This window comes from Chamaea fasciata, unplaced genomic scaffold (assembly GCF_029207755.1).
Source record: "Chamaea fasciata isolate MVZ Bird 193981 ecotype frontalis unplaced genomic scaffold, bChaFas1.0.hap1 SCAF_31, whole genome shotgun sequence".
In the NCBI taxonomy this organism is placed as follows: Eukaryota; Metazoa; Chordata; class Aves; order Passeriformes; family Sylviidae; genus Chamaea; species Chamaea fasciata.
In genome coordinates this window covers 2,965,368-2,987,963 of record NW_027094116.1, presented here as the reverse complement: position 1 = coordinate 2,987,963, position 22,596 = coordinate 2,965,368, and the positions used below count along the sequence as shown (strand labels likewise).

General features: G+C 52.6%; 3 protein-coding genes across 3 annotated transcripts; all 3 read right to left on the bottom strand.

Moving 5' to 3' along the window:
* Position 1: 1 nt before the first annotated feature.
* LOC136303252 (uncharacterized) lies at positions 2 to 6,672 on the bottom strand. Its single transcript, XM_066206959.1, has 6 exons — positions 6,615 to 6,672; positions 5,134 to 5,388; positions 4,420 to 4,521; positions 3,212 to 3,250; positions 2,654 to 2,742; positions 2 to 2,545 (listed from the first exon to the last, which is right to left on the bottom strand). The coding sequence occupies exons 1-6, from the start codon at positions 6,667 to 6,669 to the stop codon at positions 2,411 to 2,413; spliced, it is 675 nt and encodes a 224-aa protein (XP_066063056.1). The 5' UTR covers positions 6,670 to 6,672; the 3' UTR covers positions 2 to 2,410.
* A 1,231-nt stretch (positions 6,673 to 7,903) lies between these two features.
* Positions 7,904 to 11,611, bottom strand: LOC136303253 (protein S100-A11-like). The gene is made up of 3 exons (XM_066206960.1): positions 10,687 to 11,611; positions 9,201 to 9,338; positions 7,904 to 8,194 (listed from the first exon to the last, which is right to left on the bottom strand). The coding sequence occupies exons 1-3, from the start codon at positions 10,687 to 10,689 to the stop codon at positions 8,042 to 8,044; spliced, it is 294 nt and encodes a 97-aa protein (XP_066063057.1). The 5' UTR covers positions 10,690 to 11,611; the 3' UTR covers positions 7,904 to 8,041.
* A 1,723-nt stretch (positions 11,612 to 13,334) lies between these two features.
* Positions 13,335 to 18,701, bottom strand: LOC136302943 (trichohyalin-like). The gene is made up of 2 exons (XM_066206520.1): positions 18,576 to 18,701; positions 13,335 to 17,819 (listed from the first exon to the last, which is right to left on the bottom strand). Exons 1-2 carry the CDS (start codon positions 18,699 to 18,701, stop codon positions 13,335 to 13,337), a joined length of 4,611 nt encoding a protein of 1,536 aa, XP_066062617.1.
* Between the last annotated feature and the right edge of the window lie 3,895 nt (positions 18,702 to 22,596).

Genomic DNA, 22,596 nt, shown 5'->3' with positions numbered 1-22,596 from the left:
GGGGGGGGGGGGTTTCCTCAAAATTTTGAGGATTTTTTCATTTTTTTTTTCTTTCCTTCAAAATTTTGTGGATTTTTTTTTTCCTCAAAAGTTTGTGGTTTTTCGGGTGTTTCCTCAAAATTTTGAGGATTTTTTTGGGGTTGTTTTCTTTTTTTTTCCCCTCAAAATTTTGCGGATTTTTTGGGGGTTGTTTTTTTTTTTTCCCCCTCAAAATTTCGGCTCCAAAATCTTGGAATTTGGAGCTAAAAAAAAAAGCAAAAAAAAAAAAAAAGTCGCTCCCGATGGAACGGTGACCACTCGTCCTTTTCGTTTGGATTTTGAGCCTCTTTTCCTCCTCTTCATCCTCAGCATCCTCAGCATCATTCCCAAAATCCGCATCTCAAGGGCTAATCCCAAGAATTCCCAAATTTTCTTCTTCTTCACCAGCGTCCCGTCCCACAAAATTTTCTGCTCCCGTTTTTTTTTATTTCCTGGCCTTAAACCACTGCCCAGTTTGGGGAGAATTCCCGAGGGAATTTTTGGGGAATTTTGGGGAAAAATCCTGAGGGAATTTCTGGGATTTTTTGGGGGGGAAATTCCTGAGGGAATTTTGGGGATTTTTTGGGGGGAAAATTCCTGAGGGAATTTTGGGAAAACGGATTTGGAAATTTTTTTTCCCCCCCAATTTTTCCCCCAAATTTTTTTCCCAGTTTTTTTCCCCAGTTTTGTTTTATCCCAATTTTTTTTCTTCCCCTCCAACTTCCACCCTTGTGGAAAGGCCGGATTTCATTTTCGGGGTCGGATTTTGGGGTCAATTTTTATCCTAAGCACTAAAAAGAAAAGGGGAAGTTTGGATTCCCCAGTAGCAAGATGGGAAGGGATCCGTCCCTTCATCCAGACTCCAGGAAAATCCCATTTTTTGGGAATTTTTTTAGGAATTTTTTAGGGATTTTAAAGGGATTTTTTAGGGAATTTTTTTTAGGAATTTTTTAGGGGTGGAAATTTTTTTTGCGGGGGGGAATTTTTTTGGGGGCGGGATCCATCCCTTTATCCAAATTCCAGGAAAATCCCTTTTTTTGGGGGGGAAATTTTTTTAAGGGTGGAATTTTTTCGGGGAGAAATTTTTTTGGGGGGTGGAATTTCAATCCCCCCCCGCCTCCTGCTGCTCCCCAGAATTTTCCAGCCTTTTGGGGCATTTTCCTACAAAACAAATTAAAAATGAAAAAAACCTGGATGGGTCTTCCTGGGGTTAAGGGGGGGAGCGTTGAGAATTCCCAATTTTGGGGAATTTTGGGAGTGGAAAAATCCCTTTTTTTGGGTTTTTTTAGGTTTTTTGGGGGGAGGGGTTTAGGTTTTTTTTTTCCCCTCAGAGCCGAGAATTTTGGGTTTGTTTGGGTTTTTTTTGGTGCATGCCTGTAGAAAGTTGTAAAATGTCAAATTAATGGTTTTTAATATATAAAATTTTTAAAACTTCGGATTTTTTTTTTTTCTTCTTTTTCCTGGATTTTTTTTTTTTTTTTTTTTTTTTTTGCAGTGGTAGGAATTTTTTTAAAAAATTTTTTATTTCTTTTTCCGTTGGTGTTCGGTTGGTTTCATTTCGGGATTTTTTTTTTTTATTATTTGTTGTCTTATTTTATTTTTTAAATAGAGGAAACTAAAATTGTATAATTTTTATTAGTTGTTGGTTTGGGTTTTTTTTTAATAAAAGAAACCTGTTTTGACTTTTTTTTTTTTCCCCCACAAAACTTATTTTGGTTCAGGGGGGAGGCCAAGAGTTTGGGGTTTGTGGGGCCAAGGGTTCGGGATTTCTGGGATTTCTGGGATTTCAGGGATTTGGAGTTTGTGGGGCCAGGGATTTGGGATTTATGGGATTTGTGGGATTTATGGGATTTGTGGGATTTGGGATTTATGGGACAAAGGGTTTGGGGTTTGTGGGGCCAAGGATTTGGGATTTAAGGGATTTATGGGGCCAAGGATTTGGAATTTAAGGGATTTATGGGATTTAAGGGATTTGGGATTTATGGGACAAAGGGTTTGGGGTTTGTGGGATTTATGGGATTTAAGGGATTTGGGATTTATGGGACAAAGGATTTGGGGTTTGTGGGGTCGAGGGTTTGGGATTTATGGGATTTAAGGGATTTGGGATTTATGGGACAAAGGGTTTGCGGTTTTGGGGGCCAAGGATTTGGGATTTGTGGGATTTATGGATTTTAAGGGATTTGGGATTTATGGGACAAAGGGTTTGGGGTTTCTGGGGTCAAGGATTTGGGATTTGTGGGATTTATGGGATTTAAGGGATTTACGGGATTTATGGAACCAAAGGGTTTGGGGTTTTTGGGGTCAAGGATTTGGGATTTAAGGGATTTATGGGATTGAAGGGATTTGGGATTTATGGGACAAAGGGTTTGGGGTTTGTGGGATTTATGGGATTTCAGGGATTTACGGGATTTGGGGTCTCTGCTGCTGAAGTTTCGGCGTCTGTGGGGTCGGAGTTTTGGGGTCTGTGGCCGAAGCAGGTCTCGGTGAGCTCCGGGCCCGGGGGGGTCTCGGGGTCCTTCCCCTCGCTCTGGAAAAGAAACGGGAATTCCGTGGGGCTTTGACCTTTTCCCAATTCCCAGGCTCACCTTTGGGGTCGGGGGTTTTGGGGCTTGGGGGGTTTTTGGGATGGACTCACCTGTAGGGTCCGGGATTTGAGGGTTTTGGGGGTTTTTGGGGTTTTGGGGACGGGCTCGTGGACGTGGGGCTGGACCAGAGCTCCCAAATCTGCGAGGGAAGGGTTGGGATCGATATCCCAACAAAACATCAAAGAGAATATCCCAGTAAAATCAAAATATCCCGAAAAAATAAAATGCCCCGATTTTAAAAACACCCCAATTAAAAACCAAACAAACCAAACAACCCCAATTAAAAATTAGCCCCAAATAAAATAAAATACAAACGAAGTACAAAACGTCCCAGTAAAATCAAGACGTCCCAATAAAATAAAATACCCCGATGAAAAAAACCCGAAAAAAATAAAATGCCCCAGTTAAAAAACAAACAAAACCAAACCCAGTATAACAAAACATCCCAATGAAAGGAAATCTTTTCTTTGGAATCTCAGTGAAATCAAAGCAGCCCAAGAAATTAAAAAAAACCCCAAAAAACAGAATATCCCAATAAAATAAAATATCAAAAAATCCCAGAATATCCCAGTAAAACCAGTTGCTCCCAGTAACCCCACTGGGCTCACCTGAGGAGTCGCTGCCGCTCGTGACCAGATCCCGGATCCCTGCGACCGGAACACACCCAAAATCCCTATTTCTCACCCCAAAATCCCAGTTTCTCACCCCAAAATCCCAATTTCCCACCCAAAATCCCAATTTCCCACCCCAAAATCCCAGTTTCCCACCCAAAATCCCAGTTTCCCACCCCAAAAATCCCAATTTCCCACCCCAAAAATCCCAATTTCCCACCCCAAGAATCCCAGTTTCCCACTCCAAAAATCCCAATTTCCCACCCCAAAAATCCCAATTACCCACCCCAAAAATCCCAATTTCCCACCCCAAAAATCCCAGTTTCCCACCCCAAAAATCCCAATTTCCCACCCCAAAATCCCAATTTCCCACCCAGAATCCCAATTTCCCACCCCAAAATCCCAGTTTCCCACCCCAAAAATCCCAATTTCCCACCCCAATTATCCCAATTTCCCACCCCTAAATCCCAATTTCTCACCCCAAAATCCCAGTTTCCCACCCCAAAAATCCCAGTTTCCCACCCCTAAATCCCAATTTCCCACCCCAAAACCCGGATTTTCCACCCAAAATCCCAATTTCCCACCCCAAAATCCCAGTTTCCCACCCAAAAATCCCAATTTTCCACCTCAAAATCCCAAGGACGTTTTGGGGCATTTTTGGAGGTTTTTGGGGTTGCAGATCCCGGATCTTTTGGGGTCGTGACCTCTGGATCTTTTGGGGTCATCACCTCTGGATTTTGGGGCGTTTCTGATTATTTTGGGGCTGTGACCTCTGGATCTTTTGGGGTCGTGACCTCTGGAGGTTTTGGGGCATTTCTGGATCTTTTGGGATCACAGTTTCTGGATGTTTTGGGGTCGTGACCTCTGGATCTTTTGGGGTTGTGACCTCTGGAGGTTTTGGGGTATTTCCGATTATTTTGGGGTCGTGACCTCTGGCTCTTTTGGGGTCGTGACCTCTGGAGGTTTTGGGGCATTTCTGGATCTTTTGGGATCACAGTTTCTGGATGTTTTGGGGTCGTGACCTCTGGATCTTTTGGGGTTGTGACCTCTGGAGGTTTTGGGGTATTTCCGATTATTTTGGAGTCGTGACCTCTGGATGTTTTGGGGTCGTGACCTCTGGATGTTTTGGGGTCATGACCTCTGGCTCTTTTGGGGTCGTGACCTCTGGCTCTTTTGGGGTTTTTTTGGGGTTTCTGGGGCCAGACCTCTGTCCCGGGTCCTGTGGTAGGTGACGAAGAGCACGAGCAGCGCCAGCAGCACGAAGAGCACGGGGGACCAGAACCGGGCGGGGACACCCGGGGACGTTCCTGCGGGGACGGGGGTGACACAGGTGGGGACAGGGACACGGATGGTGACAGGTCCCTCAGGAGGGTGACAGGGACAGGGACAGGGGCGTCGGGACATCCCAGGGGGTGACAGGTGCCCTTGGGGACGTTCCTGCGGGGACAGGGGTGACACAGGGGGGGACAGGGACAGGGAACAGGGTGGGGACATCCCAGAGGGGGTGACAGGGTCAGGGGGTGGGGACACTCCAGGAGGGTGACAGGTCCCCAGGGTGGTGGCGTGTCCCTCAAGAGGGTGACAGGTCCCCCAGGGGTGTTGTCACCTCCTGATGACGGTGACAAATCTCCTCTAGGACAGTGTCACCTCCCGATGACGGTGACAGTTCTCCCCTGGGACAGTGTCACCTCCCGATGACGGTGACAGCTCTCCTCTAGGACAGTGTCACCTCCTGATGACGGTGACAGTTCTCCCCTGGGACAGTGTCACCTCCCGATGACGGTGACAAATCTCCCCTGGGACAGTGTCAACTCCTGATGACGGTGACAAGTCCCCTCCTGGGATGATGTCCCCTCCTCACAACGGTGACAATCCCCCCCAGGACGATGTCCCCTCCGTCCCTTCCCCGGGTGACTCACGTGTCCGGTTCCCCGCCGGTGTCACCTCCGTGTCCCCTCTCCAAGGGTGGCTGCTGGTGACCTTTGACCCCGTTGTCGCCTCTGTCCCCGTGGTCACCTCTGAGCTCGTCGTCACCTCTGACCTTGTGGTGACCTCTGTCCCCGTGGTGACCTCTGACCCCGTGGCGACCTCTCTGGCCTGTCCTGGTGGCCCCGGTGTCACCTCCGGGGTGACCTCGGTGACATCCCCTGGCTCCTCCTCTTGGAAACCCAGAGCTGGGAACGGCAAATTTTTATTAAAAAAAATCAATTTTGAGTTTAAAATAATTTTTTTAAAAAAATTTATAGACTAAAAAAAAAAAAAGAAAATTATCTTTAAATAAGGATAAAATTTTAATGGATTTTTACGGATTTTTCATGGGATTCCTGGTGAGGTTTTGACGGGTTTTCGTGGGGTTTTATGGATTCTTGCGGGTTTTAAATCGATGCCCCGCAACATCCAAAAATAAAAAAAAAAATCCCCAAATATCCCAAAATATCCAAAAAAGTCCCGATTCGGGTCTGGAATTATGGGATGTGCGTGGGAAAGACCCACCGGGATCCTCCAAATCCACCCATGGCTCCGCCGGGATCAAAACCCACCCAAACCGACCCCAAAACCGGCCAAAAAATCCCTTTTTGGGGGGAATCGGGATGAATTTGGGACAACTCAGACGAAACCCACCCAAACCGACCCCAAAACCGGCCAAAAATCCCTTTTTTGGGGTGAATCGGGATGAATTTGGGACAACTCAGACGAAACCCACCCAAACCAACCCCAAAACCGGCCAAAAATCCCTTTTTGGGGTGAATTGGGATGAATTTGGGACAACTCAGATGAAACCCACCCAAACCAACCCCAAAAACGGCCAAAAATCCCTTTTTGGGGTGAATCGGGATGAATTTGGGACAACTCAGACGAAACCCACCCAAACCAACCCCAAAACCGGCCAAAAATCCCTTTTTGGGGTGAATTGGGATGAATTTGGGACAACTCAGATGAAACCCACCCAAACCGACCCCAAAACCGGCCAAAAATCCCTTTTTGGGGTGAATTGGGATGAATTTGGGACAACTCAGACGAAACCCACCCAAACCGACCCCAAAAACAGCCAAAAATCCCTTTTTGGGGGGAATCGGGATGAATTTGGGACAACTCAGACGAAACCCACCCAAACCGACCCCAAAAACAGCCAAAAATCCCTTTTTTGGGGTGAATCGGGACAGATTTGGGGATTTTTGGCCCAGGAGATCCCCAAAATCCTTTCTTAAGACTCACAGAGGCTCAGCAAAGCCGGGTTTAACCCAAAGCCGAGCTTAACCCGGCCAGGAAAAAAACCCTTAAAAGGATCTCCCCGAGCTTCCTCTTCCTCCTCCTCCTCCTCAGCCCGGCCCCAAATCCTCGCCCCAAACCCTCGCCCCACATCTCGGGGTCCCCCCGGGGTGCCCCCGGCCCCACTCACCGGCCCCGGAGCAGAGCAGGGCCAGGCAGAAGCCCCCCAGAGCCCTCGGCCCCATAGCGGCCCCGGCCCCACCCCACAGCTCCTTCCTTCCCCTTTTCTCGGGGTGCGGAGCAAAGGTGGGGAAATCGGGGGAGGGACGGGGGAGATTTCAGCCCCTGAGGGCGTTTCTGCGCCCCACGGAGTTATTTCTGCGCCCCACGGGATCGTTTCTGCGCCCCACGGAGTTATTTCTGCGCCCCACGGGATCGTTTCTGCGCCCCACGGAATTGTTTCTGTGCCCCACGGAGTTATTTCTGTGCCCCACAGTTATTTCTGTGCCCCACGGAGTTATTTCTGCGCCCCACGGAGTTATTTCTGCGCCCCACGGAGTTATTTCTGCACCCCACGGAATTGTTTCTGTGTCCCACGGGATCGTTTCTGCGCCCCACGGAGTTATTTCTGCACCCCACGGAGTTATTTCTGTGCCCCACGGAGTTATTTCTGTGCCCCACGGAGTTATTTCTGCACCCCACGGAGTTATTTCTGCGCCCCACGGGATCGTTTCTGCGCCCCACAGAATTATTTCTGTGCCCCACGGAATTGTTTCTGCGCCCCACGGAGTTATTTCTGCACCCCACGGGATTTTTTCTCCACCCCATGGATCCATTTTTCCACCCCATTGATCCGTTTCTCCGCCCCACGGGATTATTTCTGCGCCCCACGGAATTATTTCTCCGTCCCATGGATCAGTTTTTCCACCCTGCTGAATGATTTTTCCATCCCATGGATCATGTCTCCATCCCACGGAAAAACCCCATGGATCTGTTTCTCCACCCCACAGGAATTATTTCTCTGCCCCATGGATCATTTCTCCATCCCATGGAAAAATCCCATGGATCTGTTTCTCCAACCCCTGGAATCATTTTTCCACCCCATGGATTTATTTCTCCACCCCACGGATCGTTTCTCCACCCCATGGATCTGTTCCTTCATCCCACAGAATCATTTTCCCACCCCATGGATTTATTTCTCCACCCCATGGATCATTTCTCCAACCCCTGGAATAATTTTCCCACCCCATGGATTTATTTCTCCACCCCATGGATCTGTTTCTCCACCCCATGGATCATTTTTCCACCCCATGGATTTATTTCTCCACCCCGCGGATCATTTCTCCACCCCATGGATCTGTTCCTTCATCCCACGGAATCGTTTTTCCACCCCGTGGATTTATTTCTCCGTCCCCACGGAATTATTTCTCCATCATTCCCCGAATTCCCTCGGGATCGGCGCCGTTTCCCCACCAAACCTCAGGCTTTTAAAACCTTTTATTTATCCATAAAAAGCCGGAGGGGGAAAAAAAAACCCAAAAAACCAAAAACCAAAACCCGGGAATGTGACCGTTCGATGATTCCATGAGCTATTCCAGGCGGGATCTGGGATGGAATTCAGGGATTGGGGGATTTGAGGATCAGGGAGTCGTGGCAGGCCACGGCGATGCCCCCGATGAGGTTGAGGAACTCCTGGAAATCCAACTGCCCGTCGCTGTTCAGGTCCAGCTTCTTCATCATCCTGTCCACCACCCCCGGATCCTTCTGGTTCTGGGGAGGGCGGGAAAAAAAAAATCCGGGATTTGGTGTCGGGAAGGAGGGGGAATTCCCTGCCTGGGGATCCTGGAACGGGTTTGGGGTGGGAAATCCTGGAATATCCGCCTTCGGTGATGGTCCCGCAATCCCAGCCCGCTCCAAACCCCGTCCTGGGGACCCCCTGGATCACCCCATGGATCCCATGGATCCCACCCCATGGATCCCATCCCATCCCCTCCCATTGCTCCCTTGATTACCATAGATCCCATGGATTCCATTTATCCCCTTTATCCCATGGATCCCATTGATCCCACTGCTCCCATCCCATGGATCCCATGCCACAGCTCCCATCTCACGGATCCCACAGAGCCCATTCCATGGATCCCATTGCTCCCATGGATCCCATTTATCCCATGGATCCCATTGTTCCCACTGCTCTCATGGATCTCATCCGATAGATCCCATGGATCCCATTGCTCCCACGGCTCCCATCCTGTAGATCCCATGGATCCCATGGCTCCCACAGCTCCCATCCTGCAGATCCCATGGCTCCCATTGCTCCCACGGCTCCCATCCCACCGATCCCATTGCTCCCATGGATCCCATCCTGTAGATCCCATGGATCCCATGGCTCCCACAGCTCCCATCCTGCAGATCCCATGGCTCCCATTGCTCCCACGGCTCCCATCCCACCGATCCCATTGCTCCCATGGATCCCATCCTGTAGATCCCATGGATCCCACTGATCCCATGGCTCCCATCCTGCAGATCCCATGGCTCCCATTGTTCCCACAGCTCCCATCCCACCGATCCCATTGCTCCCATGGATCCCATCCTGTAGATCCCATGGATCCCATGGATCCCATTGCTCCCATGGATCCCATCCTGTACATCCCATGGATCCCATGGCTCCCATTGTTCCCACGGCTCCCATCCTGTAGATCCCATGGCTCCCTCGGCTCCCACGGCTCCCATCCCAGGGATCCCACAGATCCCCCCCCAGACCCCGCGGATCGGGGACCTTGGTGAAGGCGGCCAGCTCGGTGTCCATGAAGGCGCGGAATTCCCGCTTGGAGAGGGTGCAGGCGTCGCCCTCGCGGCCGGCGTAGCGCTGGAACACGGCCAGCAGCGACTCGATGCAGCGCTCCGTCTCCGTCGGCTGCCGCGGGGAGGGGGAACATCCCGGGGGGTTACGGGATCAGGGAAAGGGCTGGGGGAGACCCTGTGCCCGTCCCAGGAGCGATCCCGGTTTTTTGGGATGAGGGAAAGGCCTCCTGTGCCCGTCCCAGGAGCGATCCCGGTTTTTTGGGATGAGGGAAAGGCCTCCTGTGCCCGTCCCAGGAGCGATCCCGGTTTTTTGGGATGAGGGAAAGGCCTCCTGTGCCCGTCCCAGGAGCGATCCCGGTTTTTTGGGATGAGGGAAAGGCCTCCTGTGCCCGTCCCAGGAGCGATCCTGGTTTTTTGGGGATGAGGGAAAGGCCTCCTGTGCCCGTCCCAGGAACAATTCCAGGTTTTTTTGGGATATGGGAAAGGCTGGAGGAGCCCCCTCTGCTCATTCCAGGAGCGATCCTGGTTTTCTTGGGATGAGGGAGGAGCCTCCTGTGCCCGTTCCAGGTGTTCCAAAAGCAATCCCGCGTTTATTTTTGGGATGAGGGAAGGGCTGGAGGAGTATCCCGGTTTATTTTCGGGATGAGGGAAGGGCTCGGCCGGACCCGTTCCGCCGCATTTCTCCCTGGATTTCTCTGGAACAGCTCCCGGAAAATCCCCGGGGGAGACGGGGAACGGCCCGGGCTGGACCCGCCCGTGGGATCGGGCGGATTTTTGGGAGTTAATCCCCATTTTCCCCCGTTTTTCCCTCATTTCTCCCCCCACCCCCGGTTTTCCCTGGTTTTCACCCATTTCCGCGTTTTTCTCCGGTGTTTTTCCCCCCGTTTCTCACTTTTTTGGCCGGTTTTTCCCAGATTTTTCCCTGCTTTTCTCCATTTTCCTCCTGATTTTTGCCCCTGTTTTCCCCTCGTTTTCCCCCCCATTTTCCCCCGGTTTTTTTTTCCTGTTTCCCCCTCCTGTTTTTTCCCGTTTTTCCAGATTTTTTTTCCCATTTCCCTCCCGGTTTTTGCCCCTCTTTCCTCCCCCCATTTTCCGCCAGTTTTTTTTCCTTATTTCCCCCTCCTTTTTCCCTGTTTTTCCCCCCTGTTTTCCCCCCGTTTTTCCTTCCCTCCGGCCCATTCCCTCTCCCCTCCCCACCCCAACTTCGGGGCGTTTCCCGAGCCCCAAAAAAGAATCCCCTTTCCCTTTCCCCTCTTCCTTTTTCCCCACCTTTTCCCTGGAAAAATCCCTTCCCTCGGCACCACACCCGCCTCCCTCCCGCTCCCTTTTTGGGGCGTTTCGTGAGGGGGAAAAAAAAAAAAAAAAAATTAAAATTCCCATTTTCCCCTCCCGCATTCCCGGGAAATCCCCTGAATTCCCAAAAAATCCCCCCCCCCCCCAAATCCCCGGGAATCGCTCACCATTCTGGCACAGGCGGCGGGCTCCGCTGGCGGTTGGAATTGTCGGAAAACGACAAAGAAAGAAAGAAAAAGAAGTTTCGGGGGAAGCGGAGCCCCGCCCGGGCTGAGTCAGCGCCGGGCGAGTCCGTTGGGCAATTCCCGTTTCCAGCGGCGACCGCGGCTCCTCCCGCGCCTCTGGAATGTGCCCGGCCCTGCCCCGGCGCGCCCCGGGACTCCCCGGGTCCTGCTCCGTGCTCCCAAATCCCGGCTTGTTCCCAAATCCCGGCTTGTTCCCAAATCCCACTCCATGATCCCAAATCCCGGTTTATTCCCAAATCCCGGCTTGTTCCCAAATCCCACTCCATGATCCCAAATCCCGGCTTGTTCCCAAATCCCGGCTTGTTCCCAAATCCCGGCTTGTTCCCAAATCCCGCTCCATGATCCCAAATCCCGGCTTGTTCCCAAATCCCGGCTTGTTCCCAAATCCGGCTCCGTGTTCCCAAATCCCGGTTTGCTCCTTTGGGATATGCCCGGAGTCCTCCTCAGGTGTTGTGTCCCTGTCCCTGTAACTGTCACCGTCCCCGAGTTCTGTCACTGTCACCAAGCCGGGTCATTGTCCTGCTCCTGTTCCTGTTCCTGTTCCTGTCACTGTCCCTGTCACTGTCCCTGTCACTGTCCCTGTCACTGTCACCAAGCCGGGTCATTGTCCTGCTCCTGTTCCTGTTCCTGTTCCTGTCACTGTCCCTGTCACTGTCACCAAGCCGGGTCATTGTCCTGCTCCTGTTCCTGTTCCTGTTCCTGTCACTGTCCCTGTCACTGTCACCAAGCCGGGTCATTGTCCTGCTCCTGTTCCTGTTCCTGTTCCTGTCACTGTCCCTGTCACTGTCACCAAGCCGGGTCATTGTCCTGCTCCTGTTCCTGTTCCTGTTCCTGTCACTGTCCCTGTCACTGTCACCAAGCCGGGTCATTGTCCTGCTCCTGTTCCTGTTCCTGTCACTGTCCCTGTCACTGTCCCTGTCACTGTCCTGTCACTGTCCCTGTCACTGTTCCTGTCACTGTCCCTGTCACTGTCACCAAGCCGGGTCATTGTCCTGCTCCTGCTCCTGTTCCTGTTCCTGTCACTGTCACTGTCCCTGTCACCAAGCTGTGTCACTGTCACCAAGCCGGGTCATTGTCCTGTTCCTGCTCCTGTTCCTGTTCCTGTTCCTGTTCCTGTTCCTGTTCCTGTTCCTGTCACTGTCCCTGTCACTGTCACCAAGCCGGGTCATTGTCCTGTTCCTGTTCCTGTTCCTGTTCCTGTCACTGTCCCTGTCGGTGTCACCAAGCCGTGTCAGTGTCCTGTTCCTGCTCCTGTCCCTGGCCCTGTCAGTGTCACCGAGCTCTGTCACTGCCCCGCTCCTGCTCCTGCTCCTGCTCCTGTTCCTGTTCCTGTTCCTGTTCCTGCTCCTGGCCCTGTTTGTGTCCCTGTCCCTGTAACTGTCACCGTCCCCGAGTTCTGTCACTGACACCGAGCTGTGTCACTGTCCTGTTCCTGTCCCTGTCACTGTCCCTGTCACTGTCACCAAGCCGTGTCAGTGTCACCGAGCCATGTCACTGTCCTGTCCCTGTCACTGTTCCTGGCCCTGTTCATGTCCTTGTCCTGTCCCTGTCACCGAGCTCTGTCAGTGTCACCAAGCCGTGTCCCTGTTCCTGTCCTGGCCCTGTTTGGGATCTGAACTGGGAACATGTGACCCAAACTGGGAATGTGTGACCCAGACTGGGAATGTCCAAACTGGGAACGTGTGACCCAAACTGGGAACATGTGACCCAAATTGGGAATGTGTGAACTGGGAATGTGTGACCCAAACTGGGAATGTGTGACCCAAACTGGGAATGTCTGAACTGGGAATGTCTGAACTGGGAATGTGTGACCCAAACTGGGAATGTCTGAACTGGGAATGTCTGAACTGGGAATGTGTGACCCAAACTGGGACCCAAACTGGGAACATGTGACCCAAACTGGGCCCTCCCAGCCCTCCCCTCCCCGCGGAAGGTGACGCTCGGAGCCGCTGCAGGAATCAGCCGTTTATTCCCATTTTCCATGCGACAAAAAAAGGAAAAGGAAAAAGGAAAAAAGGAGGAGAAGGAGAATCCCCCACCCACCACCAGCACCCTGCAGCCACTCCAAACCCCTGAGCTGGGATTCTGCTGGAATCAAACCTAAAAAGGTGATTTTGTTTTTGTTGGTTTTCCCCCCATCCTCGAGGATTTCCAGGCCCCAAAATCAGGATTTTTTTCCCCCATCTTCGAGGATTTCCAGGCCCCAAAATCAGGATTTTTTTCCCCCATCTTCGAGGATTTCCAGCCCCCAAAACCAGGATTTTTTTTTTTTTGGAATTTTCACATCAAAAGCCAAGAGGAGAGGCCGGGTGGGACCCGAAGTGACACCCCAGAGTGCGAAAGAGGACAAGAGGGACCCAAGGACTCCAATTAGAGCAGGAAAAAAAAAAAGTGATTAAATATCGAGGGACACCCCCGGCAGGGAGGTGGGAACCCCAGATCCTGGTGGATCTCGTTTCCTGCTGAGGATTCATTCCCAAACCCCTCTGGACCCCCCTGGAGCTGGGAATTGGGGCAGGAACGACCCCTCCAAAGGATCTGGAGAAGCTCCAGGGAGAGAAAAATCCCCCTCAGGACGTTTTGGATTCATCCCTGGGGCGGCTCGGGGGTTCCTTGGAGGGTTCCTGGCCTTGTTTGGTGCCGCCATCGCCAGAAATTTGGGAATTTTCACCGGGATTCGTGCTGGGTTCCTCCTCAGGAGCCTCCTGGATTCCCTCTCTGCGCGTTTCTCCGGGATCTTTTTGGGATCCCTCACCCTGGGGTTGATCCCGCTGCTCCTCGGGGTCCTCGGGGCGTCTGCGGGTCTCCTGGGATTTCACCCTCTCGCCTTTCACCACCTCCACCTCAGCAGAATCCCGTGGAACTCCATCCTTCTCCTCTTTTCCGGAACTTTCCGGGCGCTCCGCGGGGTTTTCCTGGGATTTCCGTGGCGGCTCGGGGCGGCTCGGTGGCCGCGGGGACACGGAGCAGGTCTGGATGGTCACGGGTTGGCCGGGTTGGCGACACACGATCTCGTAGGTGGCGGATTTGGGATCGTCCGGGTTCTGGAGAACGTGGACCAGGTAGGACACGGTGGGAGGGTCCACGGGGAGCAGCCGGAGCTCGGGCCGGAGCTCGGGGTCAGCGGGGCGGTACCGGACCCTGAGGTCACTGACGGGGACGTCCCGCCCTGGGGGACACAGGTCGGCCGTGTCCACGTCCAGGGTCTGGTAGGGGCAGAGATCTTCCTCCTCCAGCTCCAGCTCCTCTTCCTCCTCCTCCTCCAGCACCTCCAGCCTGATCTCCTCACGAGCCTCTGTTTGGTCAGTGGGGGTCACTCCCCTGGCCCGTGAGCGACGCTCGGAGACCTCCAGCTCCTGATCGATTCTCCTCTCCCTCAGGGACTGTCCCCTCTCTCCCCTGGGGCAAATTCTTCTGTCCTCCTCACCCTCACGGCGCCTCCTCCCGTCAGCTCCAACCTCGCGGATTCCACGTTCCCACCTCTCCCGCGTCCTTTGCTCAGACACCTCCAGCTCCTGATCGATTCTCCTCTCCCTCAGGGACTGTTCCCTCCCTCTCCTGGGGAAAATTCTCCTCTCTGGTTCTTCTTCCTCCTCACCCTCACGGGGACGTTCCCTCCTTCTCAGCTCCTCTCGTGGTTCCTGGATCTCTCGGCGCGCTTTGACCTCGGCTTCTGCTGCTGCCACCGAGGTCTCTCTTCTCCTCTCAGAAATGTCTCGTCCTCTCCTCCCACCAGCTCCTACGTCACGAATGTCACGCTCTCGTGTCTCCCGTGTCCTTTGCTCAGACACCTCCAGCTCCAGCTCCCGTTCCTGATCGATTCTCCTCTCTCTCACGGCCTCGTCCCTCTCTCTCCTGGGGAAAATCTTTCTCTCTTCCTCCTCACACTCCCGGGGACACTCTCTCCTCCTCAGCTCCTCTCGTGGTTCCTGGATCTCTCGGCGCACTTGGACATCAACTTCTGCTGCTGCCGCCGAGGTCTCTGTGTCCCTCTCATACCTCAGGGTTGCTCTTTGTCTCCTCCCGTCAGCTCCAACCTCGCGGATTCCACGTTCCCGTCTCTCCCGTGTCCTTTGCTCAGACACCTCCAGCTCCCGTTCCTGATCGATTCTCCTCTCCCTCACGGCCTCGTCCCTCTCTCTCCTGGGACAAATTCTTCTGTCTTCTTCACCCTCATGGGGACACTCTCTTCTTCTCAGCTCCTCTCGTGGTTCCTGGATCTCTCGGCGCACTTTGACCTCGGCTTCTGCTGCCACCGAGGTCTCTCTTCTCCTCTCAGAAATGTCTCGTCCTCTCCTCCCATCAGCTCCAACCTCACGAATGTCACGCTCTCGTGTCTCCCGTGTCCTTTGCTCAGACACCTCCAGCTCCAGCTCCCGTTCCTGATCGATTCTCCTCTCCCTCACGGCCTCGTCCCTCTCTCTCCTGGGGAAAATTCTTCTGTCTTCTTCACCCTCACGGGGACACTCTCTTCTTCTCAGCTCCTCTCGTGGTTCCTGGATCTCTCGGCGCACTTGGACATCAACTTCTTCTGCTGCCACCGAGGTCTCTCTTCTCCTTTCATATGTTTCTCGTCCTCTCCTCCCATCAGCTCCAACCTCGCGGATTCCACGTTCCCGTCTCTCCCGCGTCCTTTGCTCAGACACCTCCAGCTCCTGATCGATTCTTCTCTCCCTCAGGGACTGTTCCCTCCCTCTCCTGGGGCAAATTCTCCTCTCTGGTTCTTCTTCCTCCTCACCCTCACGGGGACGTTCCCTCCTCCTCAGCTCCTCTCGTGGTTCCTGGATCTCTCGGCGCACTTGGACATCAACTTCTGCTGCTGCCGCCGAGGTCTCTGTGTCCCTCTCGTACCTCAGGGTTGCTCTTTGTCTCCTCCCATCAGCTCCTACGTCACGAACGTCACGCTCTCGTCTCTCCCGTGTCCTTTGCTCAGACACCTCCAGCTCCAGCTCCCGTTCCTGATCGATTCTCCTCTCCCTCACGGCCTCGTCCCTCTCTCTCCTGGGGCAAATTCTTCTGTCTTCTTCACCCTCACGGGGACACTCTCTTCTCCTCAGCTCCTCGCGTGGTTCCTGGATCTCTCGGCGCACTTGGACATCAACTTGTTCTTCTGCTGCCACCGAGGTCTCTCTTCTCCTTCCATATGTTTCTCGTCCTCTCCTCCCATCAGCTCCTACGTCACGAACGTCACGCTCTCGTCTCTCCCGTGTCCTTTGCTCAGACACCTCCAGCTCCAGCTCCCGTTCCTGATCAATTCTCCTCTCCCTCACAGTCTCTTCTCTCTCTCTTCTGGGGCAAATTCTCCTCTCTGGTTCTTCTTCCTCCTCACCCTCACGGGGACGTTCCCTCCTTCTCAGCTCCTCTCGTGGTTCCTGGATCTCTCGGCGCACTTTGACCTCGGCTTCTGCTGTCACTGAGGTCTCTCTTCTCCTCTCAGAAATGTCTCGTCCTCTCCTCCCATCAGCTCCAACCTCACGGATTCCATGTTCCCGTCTCTCCCGTGTCCTTTGCTCAGACACCTCCAGCTCCAGCTCCCGTTCCTGATCGATTCTCCTCTCTCTCACGGCCTCGTCCCTCTCTCTCCTGGGGAAAATCCTTCTCTCTTCCTCCTCACACTCCCGGGGACACTCTCTTCTCCTCAGCTCCTCTCGTGGTTCCTGGATCTCTCGGCGCACTCGGACATCAACTTGTTCTTCTGCTGCCACCGAGGTCTCTCTTCTCCTTCCATATGTTTCTCGTCCTCTCCTCCCATCAGCTCCTACGTCACGAACGTCACGCTCTCGTCTCTCCCGTGTCCTTTGCTCAGACGCCTCCAGCTCCAGCTCCCGTTCCTGATCAATTCTCCTCTCCCTCACAGTCTCTTCTCTCTCTCTTCTGGGGCAAATTCTCCTCTCTGGTTCTTCTTCCTCCTCACCCTCACGGGGACGTTCCCTCCTTCTCAGCTCCTCTCGTGGTTCCTGGATCTCTCGGCGCACTTTGACCTCGGCTTCTGCTGCTGCCACCGAGGTCTCTCTTCTCCTTCCATACGTCTCTTGTTCTCTCCTCCCATCAGCTCCAACCTCACGAACGTCACGCTCTCGTCTCTCCCGTGTCCTTTGCTCAGACACCTCCCGCTCCTGATCGATTCTCCTCTCTCTCATTCTCCCTTTTCTCCTGGGATCATCTCTTTCCGCCCTCTCCTGCTCCTCCTGGATCTCCCTCTCTGCAGATTCCAGCTCCCTCCTTCTCCTCCCGCATCGCCCGAGCTCGATCACTAACGGTTCCTCCAGGAACTCCTGGTGCGGCCGCCTGGGCCGGGGACATTCCGGCTCCTCCACCCGGCCGTTTCTCCTCCCTCCCAGCTCTCTTTGTTCCTCCTCCCGCAGCTGGTTGTCACCTCCTCCATCTGCTCCCCGCGGCCTCTGGGTTTTTTCATCCCTCTCCAAATCCCGGCGGCTCCACCGGTCCTGCTGCCGAGCTCGGGGTGGTTCCCGGCGCTGCCTGCCCGTCCTCACGTCCTCCGGTGGTTGTTCCTCCTCCTGGAATCTTTCCCGATTTCTCCTCTCCCGTTCTTCTCCTCGCCGCTCCGGCTCCGGGGCTTGCCTGCTCCTCGCCTGGCCGCGCTCCTGGCTCCGTTCCCGGCATTCCCGAGGCGTCGGCTCCTCCCCGCGTGGTTCCGCCTCCTCCCGGCTCCTCCCGCGGCTTTCCCGCTCATCCCTCCTCGTCCCTTCCAAGATTTCCACCTCCCCCGACACCCTGAGGAGGTCTCGCCGCAGCTCGGCTTCGCGGTTCCTCTCCCAACTTTGCCGCTCTTCCTCCTCCTCCTCCTCCTCCTCCTCCTCCTGGAGCTGCCGGCGGTTCGTTCTGCTCCTGGATTCCGGCTCCCGGAGGGATTTTCCGCCGCCGGTGGGGAGTTTCGTCCTCTGCACCAGGAACGGGGCCCTGGGCTGGAAGGAGAAGCAGCACTTGGCCACCCGGAACACCAGGAGGAGGAACTCGTTGAAGTCGATGTCGCCGTCGCCGTCCCACTCCAGGAACTGCAGGATCTTCTCGATGGTCTGAGGGTCGTGAGGTTTCTGTAGGACAAAAAGAAAAACAAAAAAAAACACGGGGTGGGGGGGAAAAAAGGGGGATTTGGGGCTCGTTTTTTGGGAGAAATGCAAAAAAACCGGGAAGAGTCGCAGGAATTCCTCCTTCCGCCTCTCATGATTTCGGTTTTAGGGCTCAGCACCAGCCTGTGGGAATTCATTCCCCGTTTTCCTGGCTGTTCCCGGCCTGCAGCCAGGCAGCTCTTTCCTTTTTTGGGGTTTCTCCTTCCACAGGACGAATTTCCATGGAGGAAAACCAAACTTCCTCCCCCCGCCCCAGTTCATTCCGGAGCTTTTGCCCTTTTCTTGGTGGCAGAATCAGTCCAGAAGATTTGTGGGAGCGATCACGGAATGCCAGGACTGGGGAAGAACTCCAAAATCATTGAGTCCAACCTGGGATCCACCAACCCAGATCAAGATCCGGGAATTTCCTGGACACTTCCAGGGATGGGGATCCAATTCCTCCCCAAGCTCCTTCCCGATGCTTCCCAACCCATTTTCCATGGAAAAATCATCCCAAATGTCCAACCCTGACCCAGCTCGAGGCCATTCCCTCTTGTCCCGGCCCCGTTCCCTGGGATCAGATCCCAAATCCCCCCTGGATCCCCCTTTTCTCCAGGCTGAGCCCCCCCAGCTCCCTCGGGATCCTCCATTCCGTTTTCCCCCTCCGCAAACGAACCCAACCCTCGGCGGAACCTTCCCCATCCCGTTCCCGGAGGCGATTTTGGTGTTCCCATCGCTCACCACGATCCCGTCCCCGAATTCCCTGAGGATGAGCTCCCTCATCCTCCGGCGGCTCAGCCCGTCGCCCCGGGCGTGCTGCTGGAAAACGCCGACGATGGTGGCGACGCTGTCCAAGAACGGGGACATCCTGCGGGTCCGAGCGAGCCTGGAGGGGACAGCCGGGGACAGCCGGGGACAGCCGGGGACAGCCGGGGACAGGGGTGGGGTTTGGGGTTAGAAATGTAAAAACTGGGGTTAGAAACGTTAAAGCGTCGAAGGTTTGTTCCCACCGGAATTCCCTACGGGAAAGGCAGAGCTGGAGGTGGGCGGTGGGAAGTGGGTTGGACGTGATTGGCTGGAGGGGGGGCGTGGAATGTGCGAGCAGAACTGTGATTGGATGGACATCACAGGAGGAGAAAAGTGATTGGCTGGTAGAAGGCGTGGAATGTTATGAGGGGAACTCTGATTGGCCGGAGGGAGGTGTGGAATGTATGTGCAGGAAGGTGATTGGCTGGTAGAAGGTGTGGACAGCGTAGGAGCAGAAAGGTGATTGGACGGTGGGAGTGTGGGCAGTGTATGAGCAGAACTGTGATTGGCTGGAGGGAGGCGTGGACAGAGTAGGAGCAGGAAGGTGATTGGCTGGTAGGATGATGGACAGCAGCCCTGCAGCTGGGCCAGCCAATGGGTGCCCTCCGCTCTGTTGAGTCCTGTCGGGTCTGGCTTTGGTTTCCGTCGTGCCAGGTGGAGATTAAAGGTGTAAAAACGGGAGATTTTTATAATTGACCAATCGCTTTGTCCTCATTGCCGTGGGACAGGAGCAGGACCCCGGGGAGGGGAAGAGGGAGGAGAATTCCCAGCCCCACATTCCGGGGTTTTAGTGGGATGGGGAGTGGCCGGCGACGCCTTTGGGGTGACGTCGGAGCGGCAACGGTGACGCAGCCGTGGGGTGGTGCTGACTCAAGAGGTGCCCCCAGATCCTGCCCCGTGGAATTATCCCATGGGATAATCCCTTGGAATGAGCCCCAGAGGTCACCCAATCCAACCCCTCAGCTCTCCACGGAGCTTCTCCTCTCCGGCTCTCCCAACTTTTCCTTGGAGCGTCTCCGTGGCCTCATTCCAGGAGGTTTCCAGGATGAGGAGAGGAGCTTTGACCCCGCCCAAGACAAGATCTGGGGGCAGAGACCTCAAAAGCTGCGCCAGGAAAAACCTCGGAGTCCTCTTCCTCCTCCTCATTCCCTCCCTTCCTTTTTTCCTTGTGGGATCCCCCAAACCTTCGGCTGGGAACCTCCGTGCCCGATCTGATCCTGGGGAATCCGCGCCGGGAATTCCCGCCTCTGGAACGTGCCCGGGCACACGAGCGCTCCGTGATCCACGGAAACCCGAATTTCCATGGGATTTCCACGGGATTTCCATGAAATTGTGGAAAAGGAGCCACTTCTCCAATGGGAGACCTGGGAGCTGACCCCACACCCGAGGAAATTCCTGAACTTCTCCCGAATTTTCTTCCCTCATGGATCAACCCAACCCAATAATTCCAATGGGGAGAAACGCCTTGTGATTCCCAAAAAACGCCGGCAGTGACGCTCCAATCCACCGTGAACCCCAGAGAAACACCGATGTTCCCAAAAAAGGGAATATTCCCCGTATTCCCAACAAAGAAGTTATTCCCGGCAAAGGGAATATTCCCAACAAAAGGAATATTCCCAATATTCCCAACAAAGGGAATATTCCCAATGTCCCCAACCAAGGGAATATTCCCAACAAATGGATTTATTCCCAACTAAGTGAATATTCCCAACAAACGGAATTAGCCCCAACCAAGGGAATATTCCCCAACAGAGGAATTATCCTCAATATCCCCAACCAAGGGAATATTCCCAGTATCCCCAACCGAGGGAATGTTCCCAGTATCCCCAACCAAAGGAATTATCCTCAATATCCCCAACCAAGGGAATATCCCCAATATCCCCAACAAATGGAATATCCCCAATATTCCCAACAAAGGGAATATTCCCAACAAATGGAATTATCCCCAACCAAGGGAATATTCCCCAACAGAGGAATTATCCTCAATATCCCCAACAAATGGAATGTTCCCAGTATCCCCAACCAAAGGAATTATCCTCAATATCCCCAACCAAGGGAATATTCCCAGTATCCCCAACAAATGGAATATTCCCAGTATCCCCAACCAAGGGAATGTTCCCAGTATCCCCAACCGAGGGAATGTTCCCAATATCCCCAACCAAGGGAATGTTCCCAACAGAGGAATTATCCTCAATATCCCCAACCGAGGGAATGTTCCCAGTATCCCCAACCGAGGGAATGTTCCCAGTATCCCCAACCGAGGGGATGTTCCCAGTATCCCCAACCAAGGGAATATTCCCGGTATCCCCAACCGAGGGAATGTTCCCAATATCCCCAGCCAAGGGAATGTCCCCGGTATCCCCAACCGAGGGGATGTTCCCAGTATCCCCAACAAATGGAATATTCCCGGTATCCCCAACCGAGGGGATGTCCCCGGTATCCCCAACCGAGGGGATGTTCCCAGTATCCCCAACAAATGGAATATTCCCAATATCCCCAACCGAGGGGATGTTCCCGGTATCCCCAACCGAGGGGATGTTCCCAGTATCCCCAACAAATGGAATATTCCCAGTATCCCCAACCGAGGGGATGTTCCCAGTGTCCGCACTCACCCAAGTCTCCGGCGGCAGCGAGTGCGGGGTTCCTGGGGAGGAGCCGCTGTGGGGCCCGGGGAGCTCCGGGGCTCCTTTTATCGGGTCCCCGCTGGGGTTGGGAGCAGGAGCCTCCCCTTTGTGGACGTCGTCCTGATTCATCCCGGGCCCAGCCCCGCTCCCCAAACGGGTTCTTTGGGCTTTGATCACCCCGGCCCCTATCATTTTCACCCCGAAATAGCAGCGGCTCTTCGGGCCGGTTCCGCCTAATCCTGGAAAATCCTGGTTGTAAAAATCTTTTCTATTGTCACCTTTCAGGGTTTGGGGTTTTTTTTATTTTTTTTTTTTTCAATTATTATTATTATTTTTATTATTTTATTGTCGCCTTTCGGGGCTTTTTTTTTTTTTTTAAATTATTTTTATTATTTTATTTGTCGCCTTTTGGGTGGGTTTTTTAAAATTTTCTAAATTATTGTTATTATTTTATTGTCGCCTTTCAGGAGTTTTTTTGTTATTTTTATTATTTTATTCTCGCCTTTCGGGGTTTTTTTTTTATTATTTTCATTATTTTTGTCACCTTTCGGGGGTTTTTTATTATTATTTTGATTATTTTATTTTCAGGGGTTTTTTATTTCTTATTTTATTATTCAGGGTTTGTTTTAGTTATTTTTATTATTTTATTCTCACCTTCCGCGGTTTTTTAAAAATTATTTTTATTATTTCATTACCACCTTTTTGGTTTTCAAAAATTATTTTTATTATTTCATTACCACCTTTTGGGGTTTTTTTTTAAAAAATTATTTTTATTACTTCGTTCCACCTTTCAGGTTTTTAAAATAATTTCTATTATTTTATTGTCACCTTTCGCCGTTTTTTAAAAAATTATTTTTATTGTTTTATTGTCGCCTTTCAGGGGTGTTTTTTATTTGGTTTTTTGGTTTTTTTTTTTAAAATTTTATTATTTTTGGGGAGGGTTGAGAGAGAAGGAAAAAAAAACCTGGCAAGAATCCAGAGGGTTAAATGGGAGGGCGGATTTATTTCAGGGTAAATATTTGCGTTGTGGGTGGGACTTCGGTGTCTTTAAGGCCAAAAAAAAAAACCCCAAACCCACATCAAAACGGGAATTCGTGTTGAAATGGAATTCATTAAACCCATTAAATCCTGTTCGATGGAACGGATTAAATGAATTAAATGAATTAAATTAATTAAATGAATTTAAAGGGAAATTCGGGCGCTGGTGGCGGCAGAGCTCGGGGACAATCAAGGTTTTAAAGTCTTTAATTTAATTCATTTTTGAATTTAAATTTTTTGATTTAATTTAATCTTTTAATTCAATTAAATCTTTTCATTTTTTTAAATTTTAA

Coding starts and splice junctions, on each gene's coding strand:
- LOC136303252 (XM_066206959.1), bottom strand. CDS start 6,669: ATGGGGCCGAGGGCTCTGGGGGGCTTCTGCCTGGCCCTGCTCTGCTCC. Junction 3,251..4,419: donor CCACAGGACCCGGGACAGAG/GTCTGGCCCCAG, acceptor TTCCGGTCGCAG/GGATCCGGGATCTGGTCACG. Junction 2,546..2,653: donor TCAAATCCCGGACCCTACAG/GTGAGTCCATCC, acceptor TTTCTTTTCCAG/AGCGAGGGGAAGGACCCCGA.
- LOC136303253 (XM_066206960.1), bottom strand. Junction 8,195..9,200: donor AGCTGGCCGCCTTCACCAAG/GTCCCCGATCCG, acceptor CGCCCTCCCCAG/AACCAGAAGGATCCGGGGGT.
- LOC136302943 (XM_066206520.1), bottom strand. CDS start 18,701: ATGTCCCCGTTCTTGGACAGCGTCGCCACCATCGTCGGCGTTTTCCAG. Junction 17,820..18,575: donor AATTCGGGGACGGGATCGTG/GTGAGCGATGGG, acceptor TTTGTCCTACAG/AAACCTCACGACCCTCAGAC.